The 16,662-nt window shown below is 36.4% G+C and overlaps 2 protein-coding genes across 5 annotated transcripts; both read right to left on the bottom strand.

Moving 5' to 3' along the window:
- Positions 1–1,467: 1,467 nt before the first annotated feature.
- Positions 1,468–4,586, bottom strand: cbx3a (chromobox homolog 3a (HP1 gamma homolog, Drosophila)). Of its 4 annotated transcripts, none has more exons than XM_065289325.1 (5): positions 4,447–4,586; positions 3,105–3,244; positions 2,754–2,925; positions 2,328–2,422; positions 1,468–2,026 (listed from the first exon to the last, which is right to left on the bottom strand). In XM_065289325.1, exons 2-5 carry the CDS (start codon positions 3,236–3,238, stop codon positions 1,900–1,902), a joined length of 528 nt encoding a protein of 175 aa, XP_065145397.1. In that variant the 5' UTR covers positions 3,239–3,244; positions 4,447–4,586; the 3' UTR covers positions 1,468–1,899. The 4 variants fall into 4 exon arrangements, with proteins under 4 accessions (XP_065145397.1, XP_065145380.1, XP_065145389.1 ...); XM_065289308.2 differs by having other exon boundaries at positions 4,353–4,583; XM_065289317.2 differs by lacking the exon at positions 4,447–4,586 and adding an exon at positions 3,946–4,277.
- A 1,085-nt stretch (positions 4,587–5,671) lies between these two features.
- Positions 5,672–13,141, bottom strand: nfe2l3 (nfe2 like bZIP transcription factor 3). Its single transcript, XM_065289300.2, has 4 exons — positions 12,122–13,141; positions 10,883–10,990; positions 10,361–10,447; positions 5,672–8,081 (listed from the first exon to the last, which is right to left on the bottom strand). The coding sequence occupies exons 1-4, from the start codon at positions 12,629–12,631 to the stop codon at positions 6,873–6,875; spliced, it is 1,914 nt and encodes a 637-aa protein (XP_065145372.1). The 5' UTR covers positions 12,632–13,141; the 3' UTR covers positions 5,672–6,872.
- Positions 13,142–16,662: the final 3,521 nt, after the last annotated feature.

The raw sequence follows: 16,662 nt of genomic DNA, 5'->3' as shown, positions 1-16,662 counted from the left end.
ACGTCTCCAAACCACACATGAAAAATAGTAACATAATTCAGATAGCAATGTGATCAACATCAATAAGGATGTAGGCCTACAGATAATTGATTGTGCCACAGAGGATATGTGTCAAAGAAACAATAATTAAGCAAGAAATATTCCTCACACGAACAGGATATACACATCATTGTTCATAGTGGGAAAAACAAGACTGACATTGTGGGGAGTTCAGGCTTGTTGTTATATAACAGGATATGTTAAGTCTGTGAGCAACCTGTAGCTGTACATTCACACACATAAGCCATTTATTATGACTGTAAAGATTATGTTCAAGTTAAAGACTTGAAGTCAGACATTTTTATGATTTCAGGATGACATTACAAAAAAGTAATGGTAAAATGGTCAAGCAAAAGGTAAAAATCATTATTTTCCAAACATTGTTTACTTAAACCCACAGCTGATAAAGTAAATGCACTCAAACTCTGACCCTGATGGGGAAAGAAACCACGCACTATCTACAGCAATGCAATGACATAATTTGTCACGTTGTTGTGTTTGTGAGCTCAAAGTGAAACACAACTGAGATGAACAAACCTAAATGCATATATTTTAATCTGACTACCAGTTCATTAACTTCCAAATAATTAAAAACCAAGGACAAAATAGCCTATATAAATGATAAAAAAATTAAAGATCTGATTAAAGTGTTTTTGTATAATGGGCACTGGTTGTAAAATAGCTGTCCAACTGATAAAACAAGAAACATCAAACCCACATTGAAGGCAAACATACGAAACATTCTCCAACTTGCCCACAACAGCTTTCTGGTAAATTCTCCCAATTTTCATGAAGACAGCAATACAGGAACAAGAAAACCAAATGCAGAACAAAGACCCTGCCTACAAACAAATGTATTGTGACATAAAAGAAATGTTTTGTTATTTTTATCATCCATTAATAAGGAATAAACAAAGGTCAATCTTTGTTTTCAAACCATAATTAAGAGATTCAGTCTGAGATGAGCGAACGTTTGCGTTACATCATCTGATAATTGTGGGATTGCTCAAACTTGTAGTTTTATCCCTTTCCCATGACTTTATCAAGCAGGGTTATTTTTATATCATATATATACACACTAGTCAACATTTGAAGTGGATCAAAAACTTTCATCCAAGTTGTCCTAAGACAAGAACGGATATTGGGTATTGGTTTTAAGACAACTTTTAGGAAAGGTTTTGATCCACTTCAAATGTTGACTAGTGTATATATATATATATACTGTTTTAAACAAAGTCCATTATTGCATCGCAACTTAAAATGTTAACAAGTTGCTATGTTGAAAGGCTGCTCGATATGAAAATGAAAGCCTTGACCTTTGGAACTTAAGGCACAAGATGTTTTAGAGCAGAAATAAACAGCTTTGTAACCATGTGGCTGTTGCTCATTTCTTCAAAACACACAGTACACATTGATGGTGCAAACAGATTAAAAGCAGGCATATAAACCTTTATTATACTAAAAGAAATATTTACACAAACATTTACAGCAAGAGACACTATTCCAACATTAACGTAAACAAATATGTGGTAGAAAAACTATAAATGCCCATCTAATGAAACTATGAAAACATGAGATAAGTTTCATGTCTCTCTATATGATTACAATCAAGATGAAGGCAAACAAATCAGGGCATTGTAAGACAGCACTGATGACAGTCCAAATGAAGAGTCTAAGCAAACTATTTAAAATTTAAAAACACATTCATCACCCAACCTTCTAGATCGTTTCACTGGCTCAACAGTCATGCACATAGCATCCAGAGCATTTAATATTTAAAACTATCCTCCACTATCAGTTTAACAAAAGAAGAGAACACAATGTACAAGTGGAAGACAGCGTTTAGCAAGATGTGGGATGCTATTGTTGCTCATCCTCTGGACAAGAATGCCAAGTCAATCTTTCCTCATAAAAGGCGATAACTATTTGTGGACACCGAGTGTTGGCCTCTCGCGCAGGCACCAGGTCTGCCTCATCAGAGTCCTTCCTGTGTAACAAAAAAACATTTCTTTCTTTAACAAAAAAAGTCACATATGGAAAACGGGATGCTCTTGTAAAATAAATATTAGCTTAGCCAAGCTCCAGCCTAGCTATTTAAAGAGTATTTCCAGTGTGCTTAAGGGAGGGTAAATGTTTTACATGTGAAGCCGCTTTTTGAAAAGACATTGAATGTGCATATACTGCCCCCTACAGTGTCTTTGAATGATCTGAAGATGCTACAAAAGCATGTAAAATCAGGATTGTATTATTATTAAGTCACGCATTAGCAAACTACACAAGTTTCTCACCACTTCATCAGGAACATGAGCTCCCCACTGCTGTCAGTCGCACCAATGATCCTCTCCGGGTCCAGGTTTCTTGCAAACCCTCTTGGCTTTTCAGGCTGGAGAAACAAAGTAAAAAATTTTTAAAGAGAAATATGCTACATCACCCTCAAAGAAAAATCAGGTGTGCTCATATGAAGAACAGATCAATTGTGACCCAGTATGTAAAAATACAATCCTTCTTTGCGATTTACTGTTATCTATATAAAATCATCCTACATAATGTAAAGAACATTTTATGACAATATACTATTGATATTTAATATTGACTGAGTAAGGCCATTCCAAAGATTAAAAAAATTGATCTCCTAATCTTATGATTGGATTATGAGAATTAACCAGGATTTTAAAAGCAGGGTCACAATTGGTAAACAAAACCCACAAGCTTACCATTTCCTTCTTTTTCTTGGCCTTACTCTCTTCTGTTTCTGGTTCAGAGCCAGTGGAGGCTTTTCTTTTATTGGAGTCTGGGTTCTCGACCACCCCTTTCTGAGATTCTAGAAAGGCTGCAATCAGTTCAGGGCAGTCCAAATTCTCTTCAGGCTCCCAGGTGTTATCGGCCCTAAAGAAAGTATTATGGGCAGGTTATATGTATTGCTCACACCGGAACAGAACTAATAAGCATTAATTCAATTAACATTTATTTGTATAGCGCTTTTCAGTTTCACATCACAGTAATTTCTAAATAAATTACACCTGTGGAAAATGATAATAAAAACATTACATCATAACTGTACTCACTCTGTAAAGCCTTTCCACTTAAGGAAAAACTCAACTTTCCCATTGACCACTCGCTGGTCAATCACTTTCTCCACCACAAACTCTTCAGGCTCTGGAACATCTTTCTTAGATTTGTTTGCTTGCTTCTTACCCATGTCGGCCTACAATGTACAAAAGATTGATACATCCATCAAAAACCTGGTAGGTGAAGAGCACGAGCACGCATAGTGCATTGAGAGAATACTTCCGTTAGAATCAGAAAATGCTTTAAATAAAGAAGAGCTCTCATTTATTACTCGACTTATTAGCACATTCTACTTATAAATGAAAACGTTTTGCATTCATCGAAACGTTAGTTCGCAACACAATTATATAGTTTTTGCAGAAGGATTAACATCGAAATGAATGGTTTTGTAGCGTATCTAGCGTGTTTGCTAATGCGGTAACGTGCTAACTACGCATGCAAGCATGAACAGGCCAAGGGCCTGAGAGCAATTTATCATTTCTGGTTCGTTTTCTACGTTGAAATGTTTAATTAGCGCATTTTACGAGTTAAATGCGCACTGGTTCACATAACTGTTGCTTGCCTAACTTATAACGTTAAATTGAAGACGTTTGCATACATAAACGTACGTTTGAGATAGTTAGCCCGCTAGCTAGTAAACGAACACGCCTACACAAAGTATACGAACTTGTATAACATCCCACAAAACTACACACATCCCTCAAACAAAATTCAAATGAAAAGTACATCGAACGTGCACAATAATGCATACTGCAACGAACAATGCTGCAGCATTGCAACCGCAAACTACAATGGAAATTGTTGCAGCATGAGAATCACATGCGCGGGAAAACTCACCACACAATGGACAAGGAGAAAACACGAGATAGACGCTCCTCACGCGCACCACAAAACAAAATACAGCTAAAATACAACTCACGCAAGCCGAATGCAAACTTTTGCTTTCTTCGTACTCTTTAAATCAATGAAAAATGAGGCTCGACGAAGGCCAACCCGAATCTAACGTGATCACGTAAAGCCACGCCTCTGCGTGACCACGTGTGTCCAATGAAATTTTCACAACGCGGTCCAACAGGTTTTTTTAAAACATAATCGTTCGTATATGTTAAATATTTTACACATCATAATTTAGTCGAATGTGATATCTTCTTAGTTTTATAACGAACAATCTCTCAAAATAAAAATTCTGCTATTTTATTTGTAGCAAAGACACTGCATAATTAGTATTATAGATAATACTCCACCCGGAGTCTTTGGCTCGAAATCATCACTCGTCAAGTGGCGCTGGACACGCCTGGTGATGATAATATTCTTTAGTCGAATATTTTCGATCCACACCTTTAACGCGTTTCTGGATCCGGTAAAGTGTGACAAGTTAGCTTAAAGTTACACTTTGGAGAGACACGGAACAACGTGACACAGCAATGCACACTTTCACGTTGCTTCGCTAACTAGAACAAGAACGGAAGCTACGTGCCGGAAATACGTAGCCGGTTTTATACAGACACGTGACCGGCCGGCCAACTTCACATAAAGACCTCCCCCACGTGCTTTACTGCTTTGTGCTTTATTGTTTTGTGCAATCGATGGAGAAACTGTGATGTACAACGTGTAAATCTTTGCTATTTGTGCAAATATACCAGTTATTCTTAAACAGGGGACCAAAGTTTTATGACATTTTATGAATATATCAATATATCATTCATTTTGTGTAATCAAACTTAGGAAACAAAAAGGCTAACAGCTATCAACCAACAGAGATATACTTTATAATTGAATGTTTTAGTTGAATTGATATTCTAAATTGAAGGTTGTTTTATGTCATTCATTTTCTTTGGGGGTCATACACGGGAAATATAGTAACATTATTATATTCAACATGCGTTATAACGTAAAATATAGACATTGTTTTTAAGACAAACATTAAGGGGCGGTTTCCCGGACAGGGATTAGACGTTAAAATAAACGTCATAGCTGTCCAAACTAAAAACAGCTTGCACAGACACATCCTAAAAAACATCAGTACCCTTTGTTTTGCCTCTAAATGCACACAAGTCATGTTTTTAGTAAGGCATGTTTGTTATAACTATTTATATTTCCTAATTAAACTAAGGCATAGTCCTGGCTTAAGATACTCCCTGTCTGGGAAACCACTCGTAAGAGTTTGTAGTTGTAAACTGCTTAGAAGTCTTGGTGCTGCCAAACTGAGTATTGTCAGGACGTTTATCCGATTTAAATTTGTGCATTTGCGCTAAGGCTGTTAAATTCCTGGTAATTTATCGTAAAATAATTGTGGAGTAACAATATAATTTGACACACCTTACTGGAAATAGTTTTGATAAAACAAAGCATGTGCATATTAAAGTGATACATTTAAATTAAATTTAAATCAGCAAAAATCGAATACATGCTGTAGCTTGAAACTTCAAACACGGCATTTCATTTAAGCTTTTGAAGGAAATGTGTATTATGAACTAGGAACCAAACGTAACATGCTCCCCTCATGCTCTTCACAAGTCACTTTAGACAAAAGCATTTGGTAAATGTACAATGTAAACAAAAATAAATTTTCCTCTTATTTATTGTAAAAGATAAAAAAGAACCAAATTATAAACATCCCTTTTTAAAATTAAAGGTAAGTGTTCCAACCAAACAAAACGCACACACACATAATATATATAAAAAAACACACACAAAATAGATCAACAGAATAAAATAGAAAGAAAAGCAAAACTCTCAAACACAAAATTAATCCATTCTGCCAATAACAAGATATTCACATATGTCCAGTATAACTTTGTTTTATAAATCACAAACTAATTGCTCATTAAAGTAATAAAGTATTTGCCTTTTCAAACCATATTGCTGTTCCATGAGGTAGACCAAACTTACCAAAATAATAAAGAAAATGCTATTTAATCTTGTAATTTCACTGAATTTCATCAAAAAGGCAATTAAGGCCACCCAAGCATAACAGAATTGTTCTTGCTATCCAAGTGACAGTAATATAATGAATGGGAACAGTTTAATAATTTCAGTGGCATTTAAATGTTTGGGGGTGCGGAACAATCAAACCACTCATTTGAAATTAAAGGTAGGTCACAGTTTCAAAAATGACTAAGGATTACATTTCACTTGAAAGGGTTAGATTACCCAAAGTGATCTTTCTGTTGTTTATTTAATCAATCATGTAATTACAATGGGAGAATCTTTGAAAAGTGTATGATATTTTCGCCTCCTAACAAATCATACAGGTTTGATAGAAAATGAGGTTGGGTAAATGATGTTCATCTTTGGATCAAGTTGTCTATATTAGGATTATCGTTGAACCAGTTGGCCTCTTCATGTTAACCTCTATCCTGCAAGTATTAGCAATACAAATGAAACTTTTAAGCATGGTCATCCAGTAACCAACTGCATTTATCCGGAAACATTCTTTACTTAGTAATTTTCCATTTACATTAAATTAAAAAAAAAAGAAATATTCTTTTTCTTATCAAATGTCCTCTTTAGAAATACTTTATACACATTCATATAACGTCCAGTGTTTTCATTACCTTTCCTCCCGCAAGTGAATGTGGCTACGCCCATGGTGTAAATGTAGTATTTGTTAAAGTCTTTTTCTGTCCTCCACTTGAGTTATGAATACAACTTGGAAAAGCAGACAAGAGCCCCAAAACATATTTTCTCAAGGATAGAAACCGACCATCAGCAAAAAATATGTAAACACACGCATCAGGAACACACATACTCAAAATAGTCTCCTAATGTTTTTTGTCCTTCTTTCTCTTAGCTGTCTTGCCACTTGTAACTGTCGTCCTTGATGTGGTGCTAGTGCGAGGCTGAACCATTACCCGTCCGTTAGCAGTGCAGTGTAGTGTGTAGTTCTCAGCGCTAAGAGGCTGTCCACATTCATCCTGAAGATGGTTCAACACGGTCCGCGAGAGCGCTTCGAAGCGTTCTGCTGCGGCGGAGAGTGCCTTGGCTGTGTGGGCTCTTTGGCGCAAAAGAGCATCTCGCTGCGCTGCAAGGCCCTCAACTTCACCCTGCAGGCCCAGGATGGCATCCAACTTCCTCTTGCGGCAGTTCTGCGCCGCAAGCTTGTTTTTGCCTCTTCTGCGTACGTCCCGCAAGAAGGTCACTTCTGATACTGACAGATCCTGTCTGTCCAACAGCTCCAGAAAGTCCTCTACAGGCATGTTGATGATCTGAAAGGCTGAAAATGGAAGACCCAAAGCCTGCACCCGCCGTTCATCACGACTCATCTCTTCTGGTTCAGACTCATCTTCACTCTTAACTTCCTGTTTGATCGTTTTGATAGGTGGCACCCAGCAAGATGTGGAATTTTGAGCCTGTGGGACTGAGTAGGTGTGGTCATGCCAAATGTGGTCATTAAGGTTCAGTGGTGACCAATCACGGTAAGCAGCAGCACATGCTGCTCCTTTGGAAGAGAGGGACTCCACCTCGCTGCTATAACCTGTAGCTCCGCCCTCTTCTTCGCAAAATGAATCAGATGATGTTGAAGGGGATGCAGCGCTCCTTGAACTGTTTTCTAAAGACAAACCAGAATCAGAATCTTCCATCCATGGAGCATCTGTTTCACCCTGCATGCGATCCAAAATCTGAGGATCAACTGTACCAAGATTTCCTAAATCTAGCATATTTATATGCTCAAAAACAGCCTCATCCAGATAACCTCCCATCTGTGATGGGGAGGTTTCGTTGCGAGAGCTGTTACCCAACATAGGAAAGAGTGAAGAAGGAGGTGCGCCTGATGAACTTTGAGGTTGGTCTGAGTGGGAAGAATTGGTAGATTCAAGACGGAAGAGGGGTGCTCTGCTTAATGTGGGCCTGCAGGTGGTGGAATCTGTACTTGGTACCATGGCATCTTGAAGGCTTACATCATAGCTGATGGGATTATGAAGGTCTGCATCTAAATCTGATATGTGTTGGGAGTCCATAGAGTCAAAATGCTGTGGGTTAAAAAGTATATAAGAAATAATTATTTCGAGGGGAATACTCAAAATCAAAAAAACTCAAAAAAAGCAATTTCAAAACCATTAAAAAAATGGACCAAAGTGCTGTCCATAGTTACAAATAATAATAAAACACATGGAAAACATTCAATAACAACATCAAGAAAACATATACCCAATCCTTCACACTTCTCCAACCTAGTCAAACACCAATAGCTTAAAGGGATAGTTCGGCCAAAAATTCTATTAAACCCAAGATTTACTCACCCTGGAGCCGTCTGAAATGCATATGTCCATCATTTAGACAAACACATTTTCAGTTATTTTAGAAAATGTTTTAGATCTTTCAGTTAATCAAATGTAAAGTTATGGGGTCCATGTCCTTCAAGTCCAAAAAATGTGCATCTATCCTTCACAAAATAAATCCAAATGGCTCCATGGTGATAAACAAGGGCCTTCTGAGGGTAATCCGTGCAGTTTTGTTCTAGAAATATCCACTTTTAAAACTTTATAAACGAAAATAACTCACTTCCGGTAATGCCGCCATCTTAGTCGCGTCCGCATTCAAGACGAGAGTTTTACGCAGCTTACAGAGGTTTCTCTGCTGCTGCTCTGTGCCCCCACCCTCCGAATTTGTCACACGTCACTAAGAAAAGTGCATACACTACGCTAATACTCTGTCCTGAATACAGAGGAGTCTAAGATGGCGGTGTTAATGGAAGGTAGTTATTTTCGATTATAAAGTTTTAAATATGGATATTTCTACAACAACACCGCAAGTATTACCCTCAGAAGACCTTTGTTTATCATCCTGGAGCCATTTGGATTTATTTGTGAAGGATGGATGCACATTTTTTGGACTTGAAGGACGTGGATCCCATAACTTCACATTTAATTAACTGAAAGATCATTTTCTAAAATATCTGAAAATGTGTGTCGTCTGAAAAACGATGGACATATGCATCTCGGACAGCTTGGGGGTGAGTACATCATAGGTTTAATATCATTTTTGGCCGACCTATCCCTTTAATAAAATAAGTAGGATTTCAAGTCTTTTTTTTAAAACCTCCATGCTTCCTGAGGATTTTATAGAGAGTGGAAGCATGTTCCAGAGCTCAGCAGAGACCGTAGTACGCCTAACAGCTCATTATAGGTGTGCGCACGTCCTGTGGCGTAGCTGCGACGGCTTTCATATATACTTCTGCATCGTCATCCGCGTCAAAGTGCAAACACAAATGCAGACTGCTGATAGGCAGCATCCACGCATGTAACCAAAGTAGCAGCACCCGTCAATGAAAAATTAGCTTGGCCAGTTTAACCCCCAAACGAAGAAGAATCAGCAGCTTGTTGTGTATGTTTTGAGAAGACCAGCAGTGATGGAAGTAAATTAACAGTGACTTTTGTTGCAGTTTCAGTTAAATCACTCCTCAACTTGGCCCATCTTTGTTCTAACCGTCACAAACGGAAATACCCATGACGCAGGTTCTAGTAGACCAATCACAGTGCTTGCAGTCTGCGCAGAACTGATGCACTGTTAAAAATTTGGCAAGGTGCACATCAGGCTACGCAGAGGCTACGGATAACCTATGGCGTAGTAGACCTTATGCATGACTATAAATTGGACTTTAGGAGCATAGTCTGAGAAGAGCGCAAAAGACGTTGAGGCTGGTAGGAAATGAACATGTCCCTTATATAGCCAGGAGCCTGATTGTGCAATGCTTTATAAACAAACATTAACACCTTGTATTGTATTCTGTGTTTTACAGGTAACCAATGAAGAGATATTAATGCAGGCATTACCTGATCCTGTTTTCTGGTATTAGTTAAGATTCTTGCAGCAGAATGAAGAACTAATGTTTAGTTTTTCATTGTTCGGTTAAATTAAAAGAAAGTTCTAACAGCTTGAGCTTTTAAATAACAGATGGCATTGCAGAAAAGCTCACATCAAGGTGCAGAAAAACCTATTGATGTTTAACAAATAAAAATTCTTAAAAGAACAGTTATCCGAAAAAACAGTTGGGTTTACCCTCTGAGATAAGGTAAAGTATTTATATTTGTCTGTATCTGTGTTAGCTTCTTTACAAAACATTGAGCAGTAACATGTCTACATCCATTTCCTTGCCTGTAAACATAACCGCAGTACCTCCCATTATAAACAGAACGTAATATTGTTGTGAATGCTAATACAGTCGTCATCGTAACTTATTGTTATAGTTATCCTGAATGTTACCCTGAAAGGAAGACGAAGCATCATTCTATTCATAAAACCAACTTACATCAAAATCAGAGAGGAAGTCCTGCCACTGTGGAGGGAGCTCTAGTCCAGAAAGAGGTGGAGGAAGACTACTGCTACTCAGTAGATCCTGACAAGAACACAAGCAATACAACTTAACATACATATAATATTATGAATACTATACTAAGAACACATACATCTGGTTACTTAATTCTTTCCTTCTTTCTTTCTTTCTTTCATTTAAACGCCATGCCAGTTTCTAAGGCTATATTCATGGCGAGAATAAAGTCTAGTTATATAACATAAGATTAGAAAAGATGTTTAAAATTAATTTAATCTAAAAATCGTAGAACTATGTTTTGGATTAATCTGATTAAAAACTTTTTTGAAAGTATTAACAGAAAAAAAAGGTTTTCTCACAGGAATGAAGGGAATACAATTTAGTAGAATATGAACAAGATGAACATTTTGGAGAATTTTGGTTAACTTAATTAATAACCAAATTATTTGACATCCTTCTGATAAACACACTATTCTTGTTTAAAATTTAGTGTTTGTTTACCTCTGGCTCTAATGCAGAGCTCTGAGTTAGCTGGTTTAGCAAAGCAGGGCTGGTTTCCTCTTGCCCTTCTTCATCTTTCACATCGTCCTCTTGGTTTAATAAAGCATCCTGCAGAGAAAGTGGCATGTCAAAAAGGTTTAAAATGACTTTTTTAATGCCAAATTATAATTCACAAATGTTTTAATGTTAATGATGTTAATTGCATTAAAGAGTAATTCATTAAAGCAGTGGATTTTAAACTTTTGGTGCGTACTCCACTTCTGTAGGGTGCATCCCTTCGCGCAAAACAAATCTCAAACTTAAACTTTGAATTAAACACAATGATACAATGTAGTGCCATTTGGTTAGTAGGTGTTTATTTCTGAGGTTTAATTACACAGAATTTATGATAAATGTATTTTACAAAATGTCATAAAACTGGGGACCTCCCTGGCACCATCTGCCACATCCATCCCCCAACCACAGTTTGAGAACCACTGCTTTGAAGTTAAGAAAAAAATCTAGAAAACTTGTTTACTTTAACTCTGGAATACAGTTGTTTCAGTTAGCAAATTATTTATGCACCAAATTTTTACTCGAGTCATAGGCTCCATGCTACTACCTGAAGAACTGAAAAATAAATATGAGCTCTGTTACGACTTGAATATACAAGCAACGAACGTTTCAATGAGCAGGTTTGGCCTGAACCTAAAATAAGTTTGCCACACCCCTTTCTGACAGTCTATTACACAAGAACAATCTTTTAAAAGGAAAAAAGTCCCTAAAATGGTTTAGCAACACAGGTGTGTCTTGACAAATTGCTAATTCTAAGTTTGCCTTACAGACTTGACAAACACCTGTACGTCTGGTAGCCATGGTGACCGACCATCCAAATAACAGGTGGACAGATAAGCTCACAACAGACATCACATAACCACTCATAAATATACAGAAAATTGACATTAAACATGCTCATAGGTATTTTGGAGCAATACTGTGCGTCTGAAACAACCAAAGCAACGTACATTTGCTAGCAACTATATTAAATTACTCTGTAACATTTAGCAGCTAGCCATGCCAACTGCTAGATCAGTTACTCTGTTTCGCTTTCGACTTTACTCATGCAAAAAACCTACTACTATGAAACTAGCTACCTCAAAAATCTTCATATATATCTACTTGACTGCCAAAATGACAAGAATGCAACATAAAACTGTAAAATATATGTGTTTGTGTGTGTAATATGAACTGTATTGTTACCTCTTTAGAAAGTTCTGCTGCTGCACGGCAAGGCCCTGGTGTAGTATGAGTATCCTGAGATAATGAAAGTGCGAATGCCTCTCCAATCCCATGGTCATTTTCTACTTCTCTGATATTTTCGGTATTTACCTCGTCGTTACCAGAGTCCAGGTCGTCTTGCTCATCGACATCAGAGTTATCATCAGGTACCAGGTGCACCAGCCACGCACTGACACGCGTGGGGAAGCGGGCCGGGGAGCCGAGCGCACGCACTTCATTCAGCAGCCTGCGGCTAGCGAAAAAATAGTCAAGCTCGGGACATTTAGGATGCACCTGATGCCCCTCTGCTGTATCCCGATAGTGGTGAAATGGTGTCTGTATGAAAGCCGAACTCGGCCCGCCGTCCGTCTCTATTAACGGCGAGAAGTAACCGTTCAAATAGGTGTCGACATCCACGCGAACTCCTATCAAACTCAGCAGAATTGTAAACTGAATCAGTCCCTCTGTGAAATATTTCTTCATGTGATGCATGTTTCAAAACAGGCCCGAATGGAAACAAGAATCGTCCGTTTGCAGTTAAACAAAGACAAAACCCTAAACAAAAGAGCACGCGCTGACTACTCTCCGTGTCAAACAAAGAGAGCAGCCCCGACCGGCGAAACTAATACACTACCGGCTTTTCATAACTTCCTGGCCTATAGCGATTTACTGACGCAATGCCATCATCAAAACATACAACGCTTTACTCTTATCCACTGTGTACCTTACGAACACCCGGGTATCCAACTTTTTTACCTTATTAAAGCAGCAAAACTCCCTTATTATCCTGAACCGAACCTCTCACCAGCGGAAAGGAAAAACAGCTCGGATTTGCATATTTCATAAAATCCCACTCACATGCGACGGAATTACCTTCGCAACAATCTCTGATTGGTCCATTTTAGCTGTCATTCATTTTAAGAGCCAATCACAATAAAGCATAATATACCGTCTTCGTTTAAACCTTTTTGATCTGGCCCTAATAGTACAAACGATTAAGTTTAATTTTCGGTATCGTGGAATTGTTGCTGTGCATATATTGAAGTCTATTTTGGACAATATACATTCGTTAAAAAGGATAACTAGTGTTTGGCGCAGTTCTGACGAAACATCCTGTTACACCCTCTAGTGTTTGACCCACTAACCTTAATGTAGATGTCAAGGCTAGTGAAGTCCTGTGTGTATGTATGTTTGGCGGTCTGTCCGAATGGATGGATGGATGGATGGATGGATGGATGGATAGATAGATAGATAGATAGATAGATAGATAGATAGATAGATAGATAGATAGATAGATAGATAGATAGATAGATAGATAGATAGATAGATAGATAGATAGATAGATAGATGCTTGAATAATAGATGCTTGAATAAAAAGCCTTATATTAGTGTACACTATTATTAAAAAATGCCCATCCATAAAATCTGCCTATATAAAACATTATAAACATTTTAGTGGCGGTCTTAACCTAGGCCCAGACTAAAATGCTATATTGACATGTCTAAACATATATCAGTGCCATTTTGTCTTAAGATGCACACTAGTAATGTTTTTGTAAGGTTTGCTTGTAAAAACGACTTAAATGTCCTAATATAACTAAGGCTTAGTTCTGGAGTAATCTAAACCTTGTCCGAGAAACTGCTCTAAAATGTCTTCAATCTGGTGCATTTACCAATACAGGCCTGTCATAATTTTGCCAAATTAAGATATTATAATTTATAGAAAGAAATAACTAAAATAAAGTTGTCATAAGCTTTTTGCATGGAATTCAAGCTGTTTTATGAATTGCTCAGAGAAATGCAGTACTGGGCTGCATATTCAAGCTGTATTTTAACCTCCTCTGCCCTCTACTGTTAAAAAAAGGAATTACATAAAGTGTTAGAAATGAAACCACAAGCATTTTGAATTGTTATTTTGAACTGCACTGAAAATGATAATTACAAAGCGATAAAAGACTGAAGTTTTAAGTATTGATGAAACAGCACAATAACTGTGAACATAAAATATTTGGTAAAGTTTCATTTGAATGAACATAATTTAAATAAAAACGAGTAATACTAATACCAATACTAATAATGTGACATTTGAAAGTCTTTTACATTCTTTAAACTTAGTTTAACACTTTCTTATTGGTGGTACATACAAAACATCAAAGGTGTGGAAATCAAAGACTTTCCAAAGCTTAAAGTATATTTTAATTTCTTAACTTTTAATTGTTACACAATTGCCAGGTAACATTTAATTTGAAGGAAAAAACTTTTTTAAAAAGTTAATAAATATCTATAACTTAGCTATAACTTATCTATAACTTATAAATATAACTATATAAATATTAAAGTAATCCATAATCTTAAATTCTGTACAACTGAATTATTTGTAAGCATTTGGAGAAAATAACCAATTGGAGAGAGAGAGAGAGAGAGAGAGAGAGAGAGAGAGAGAGAGAGAGAGAGAGAGAGAGAGAGAGAGAGAGAGAGAGAGAGAGAGAGAGAGAGAGAGAGAGAGAGAGAGAGAGAGAGAGAGAGAGAGAGAGAGAGAGAGGTGTCATGGACATGCGCACAAGCATGCAGTGCTTCCGCAAGGTTGTATGGGATGGCAGATAAGTAAGAAGGCCAAAAGGAAGCAGTTTTCACTGGGCTTCCGGCTGTAAGAAGAATTACATCTACTGGCTAAATGAGAAGATACTAAAAGAAAGCACCAATAGGCCTATTAAACACTAACTACGTAAAAAAAATCATATTTATTTTAACAATACTGCAAAATACACGAATATTTATTAAGTTCTGTCTCATTTAAAATATTTTTTATCTCTGTTTTGTGTTAACTATTTAATTTAATAAGATTTCATATTTCTAATATTGTACTGTGCGTATTTGTAAAGTAATTTGTGAAGTTTTTTTTTTATATGGTAATGTTCAAACAATTTATGTATCAATATAAATGTTTCCATATTATATATTTTTATCTATATTTAAAATATGTATAAATAAATATTGTTTTATAGATACACATTTAGGCTAAATATATTAAGTCAGATAAATGTGCTTTTGTGAGTAACTTTAGGGCTAAACAATTATGTTTTGTCACACAGTGATTTACAATTTTATAATCATTTGTAAAATTATTTTAAGCAATTTTCCAAAATGTTTTCCAGAAATGTTACAACAAAGTTGGCAATACCAAATAGTGATTGTAAAACTTACAATAAATATAATAACAGCAAAATAATTATAAAAAGCAAAAATGCTGCTGTAAATTAAATTACTAATAAATAAAATGCAATAAAATCAATTATTATTATTAATATTAATATTAATATTGCTGTTGTTGTTATATTATTATTATTATTATTATTATTATTATTATTATTATTATTATTATTATTATTATTGCTGTTTATAATAATGATAATCATATTTTTGTCGATTTAATTATTATGTAATATAATGTAAATGTAGAACTGTTTCGGTCTCGATCTAGATCTAAATCAGTGCCGTGTGTGTGAGAGCGCTGAGTTGTTTTCAGTTAGGTTGCTCAAGTTCAACTGACCGACAAATGTTTCTTGGCTTATTTTGCACTTTGATTGACACTTCAACCAGACCCAATCACAGATGCGCTGTTAATTACGAGAATTTCATTTGTCTGCTGATAGTTACGTAGTCTCCCAAAACAGCCAATGGCAAAAATCTTGAAAATATTCGGACGAATATTAACTCTTTAGCGCCGCGCCGTGGTCACATCCATATGGTCACATCATGAAACTTCTCGAGGCTCCCTTTTATAAAAAGCACCTTTGCTAAAGCAACATTTTACAGAAAATGTTTTGTCTTTCCAAAAGAAGACACACAGACAGATAGATAATTAAATTGTTTTTAATTGTATTGTCTGAAATTTTTCTACAGCTCCATGTATTTTCAATGGCTAATTTAAAGTGCCACAAGGTGTCGCTACCAACCAGATCCCACACGCTGCTCCAAATGTATCTGCCGGTAAACTGTGGATTCGGTTGGGTGGGCTTTTTTTGGGATGCTTTGCAGTGGAAAAAAACTAGAATTGTGAAAAAAACCTAATATGATTGATATTTAAATGCAGAAAACGTCTAAACCTTGAGTTTGCACATACCTCTCCACCAAGAGCTTTTTTTTCAAATGTATTTTTTGGGGGGGGGGGGGTATTATGATTTTAAAATAAAAATGTATCCCAAACTTGTGCTCACTATGAACAGATTTATTGGTTTTAATGAGTTAAATAAAACTATGAAGTGCATTATCATTACCGAAAAGATCTGTGTGATGGTGAGAAAAAGAGTTTGCACGTGTGGAAGAGTCTGTAAGCATTTAAAGTGTGTCTGACTCTTGATCGATAGAGGATTACCTGTTTTCCTCCCCCTCTCAAAACACTAATGTGTCTGCTATTGATTTTAGGAAGACCAGACAGAGTCAGAAATAATCGCTGAAAGACTCTGAGAACAATATACTCACACTAGGTCAATGAGTGTAAGATGTGAATAAAAAATGATAAG

The sequence above is a fragment of the Paramisgurnus dabryanus genome, chromosome 19 (genome assembly GCF_030506205.2).
Source record: "Paramisgurnus dabryanus chromosome 19, PD_genome_1.1, whole genome shotgun sequence".
Lineage (NCBI taxonomy): Eukaryota > Metazoa > Chordata > Actinopteri > Cypriniformes > Cobitidae > Paramisgurnus > Paramisgurnus dabryanus.
Note: the sequence above shows the minus strand (reverse complement) of the source record. Positions and strands in the feature narration are given on the sequence as shown.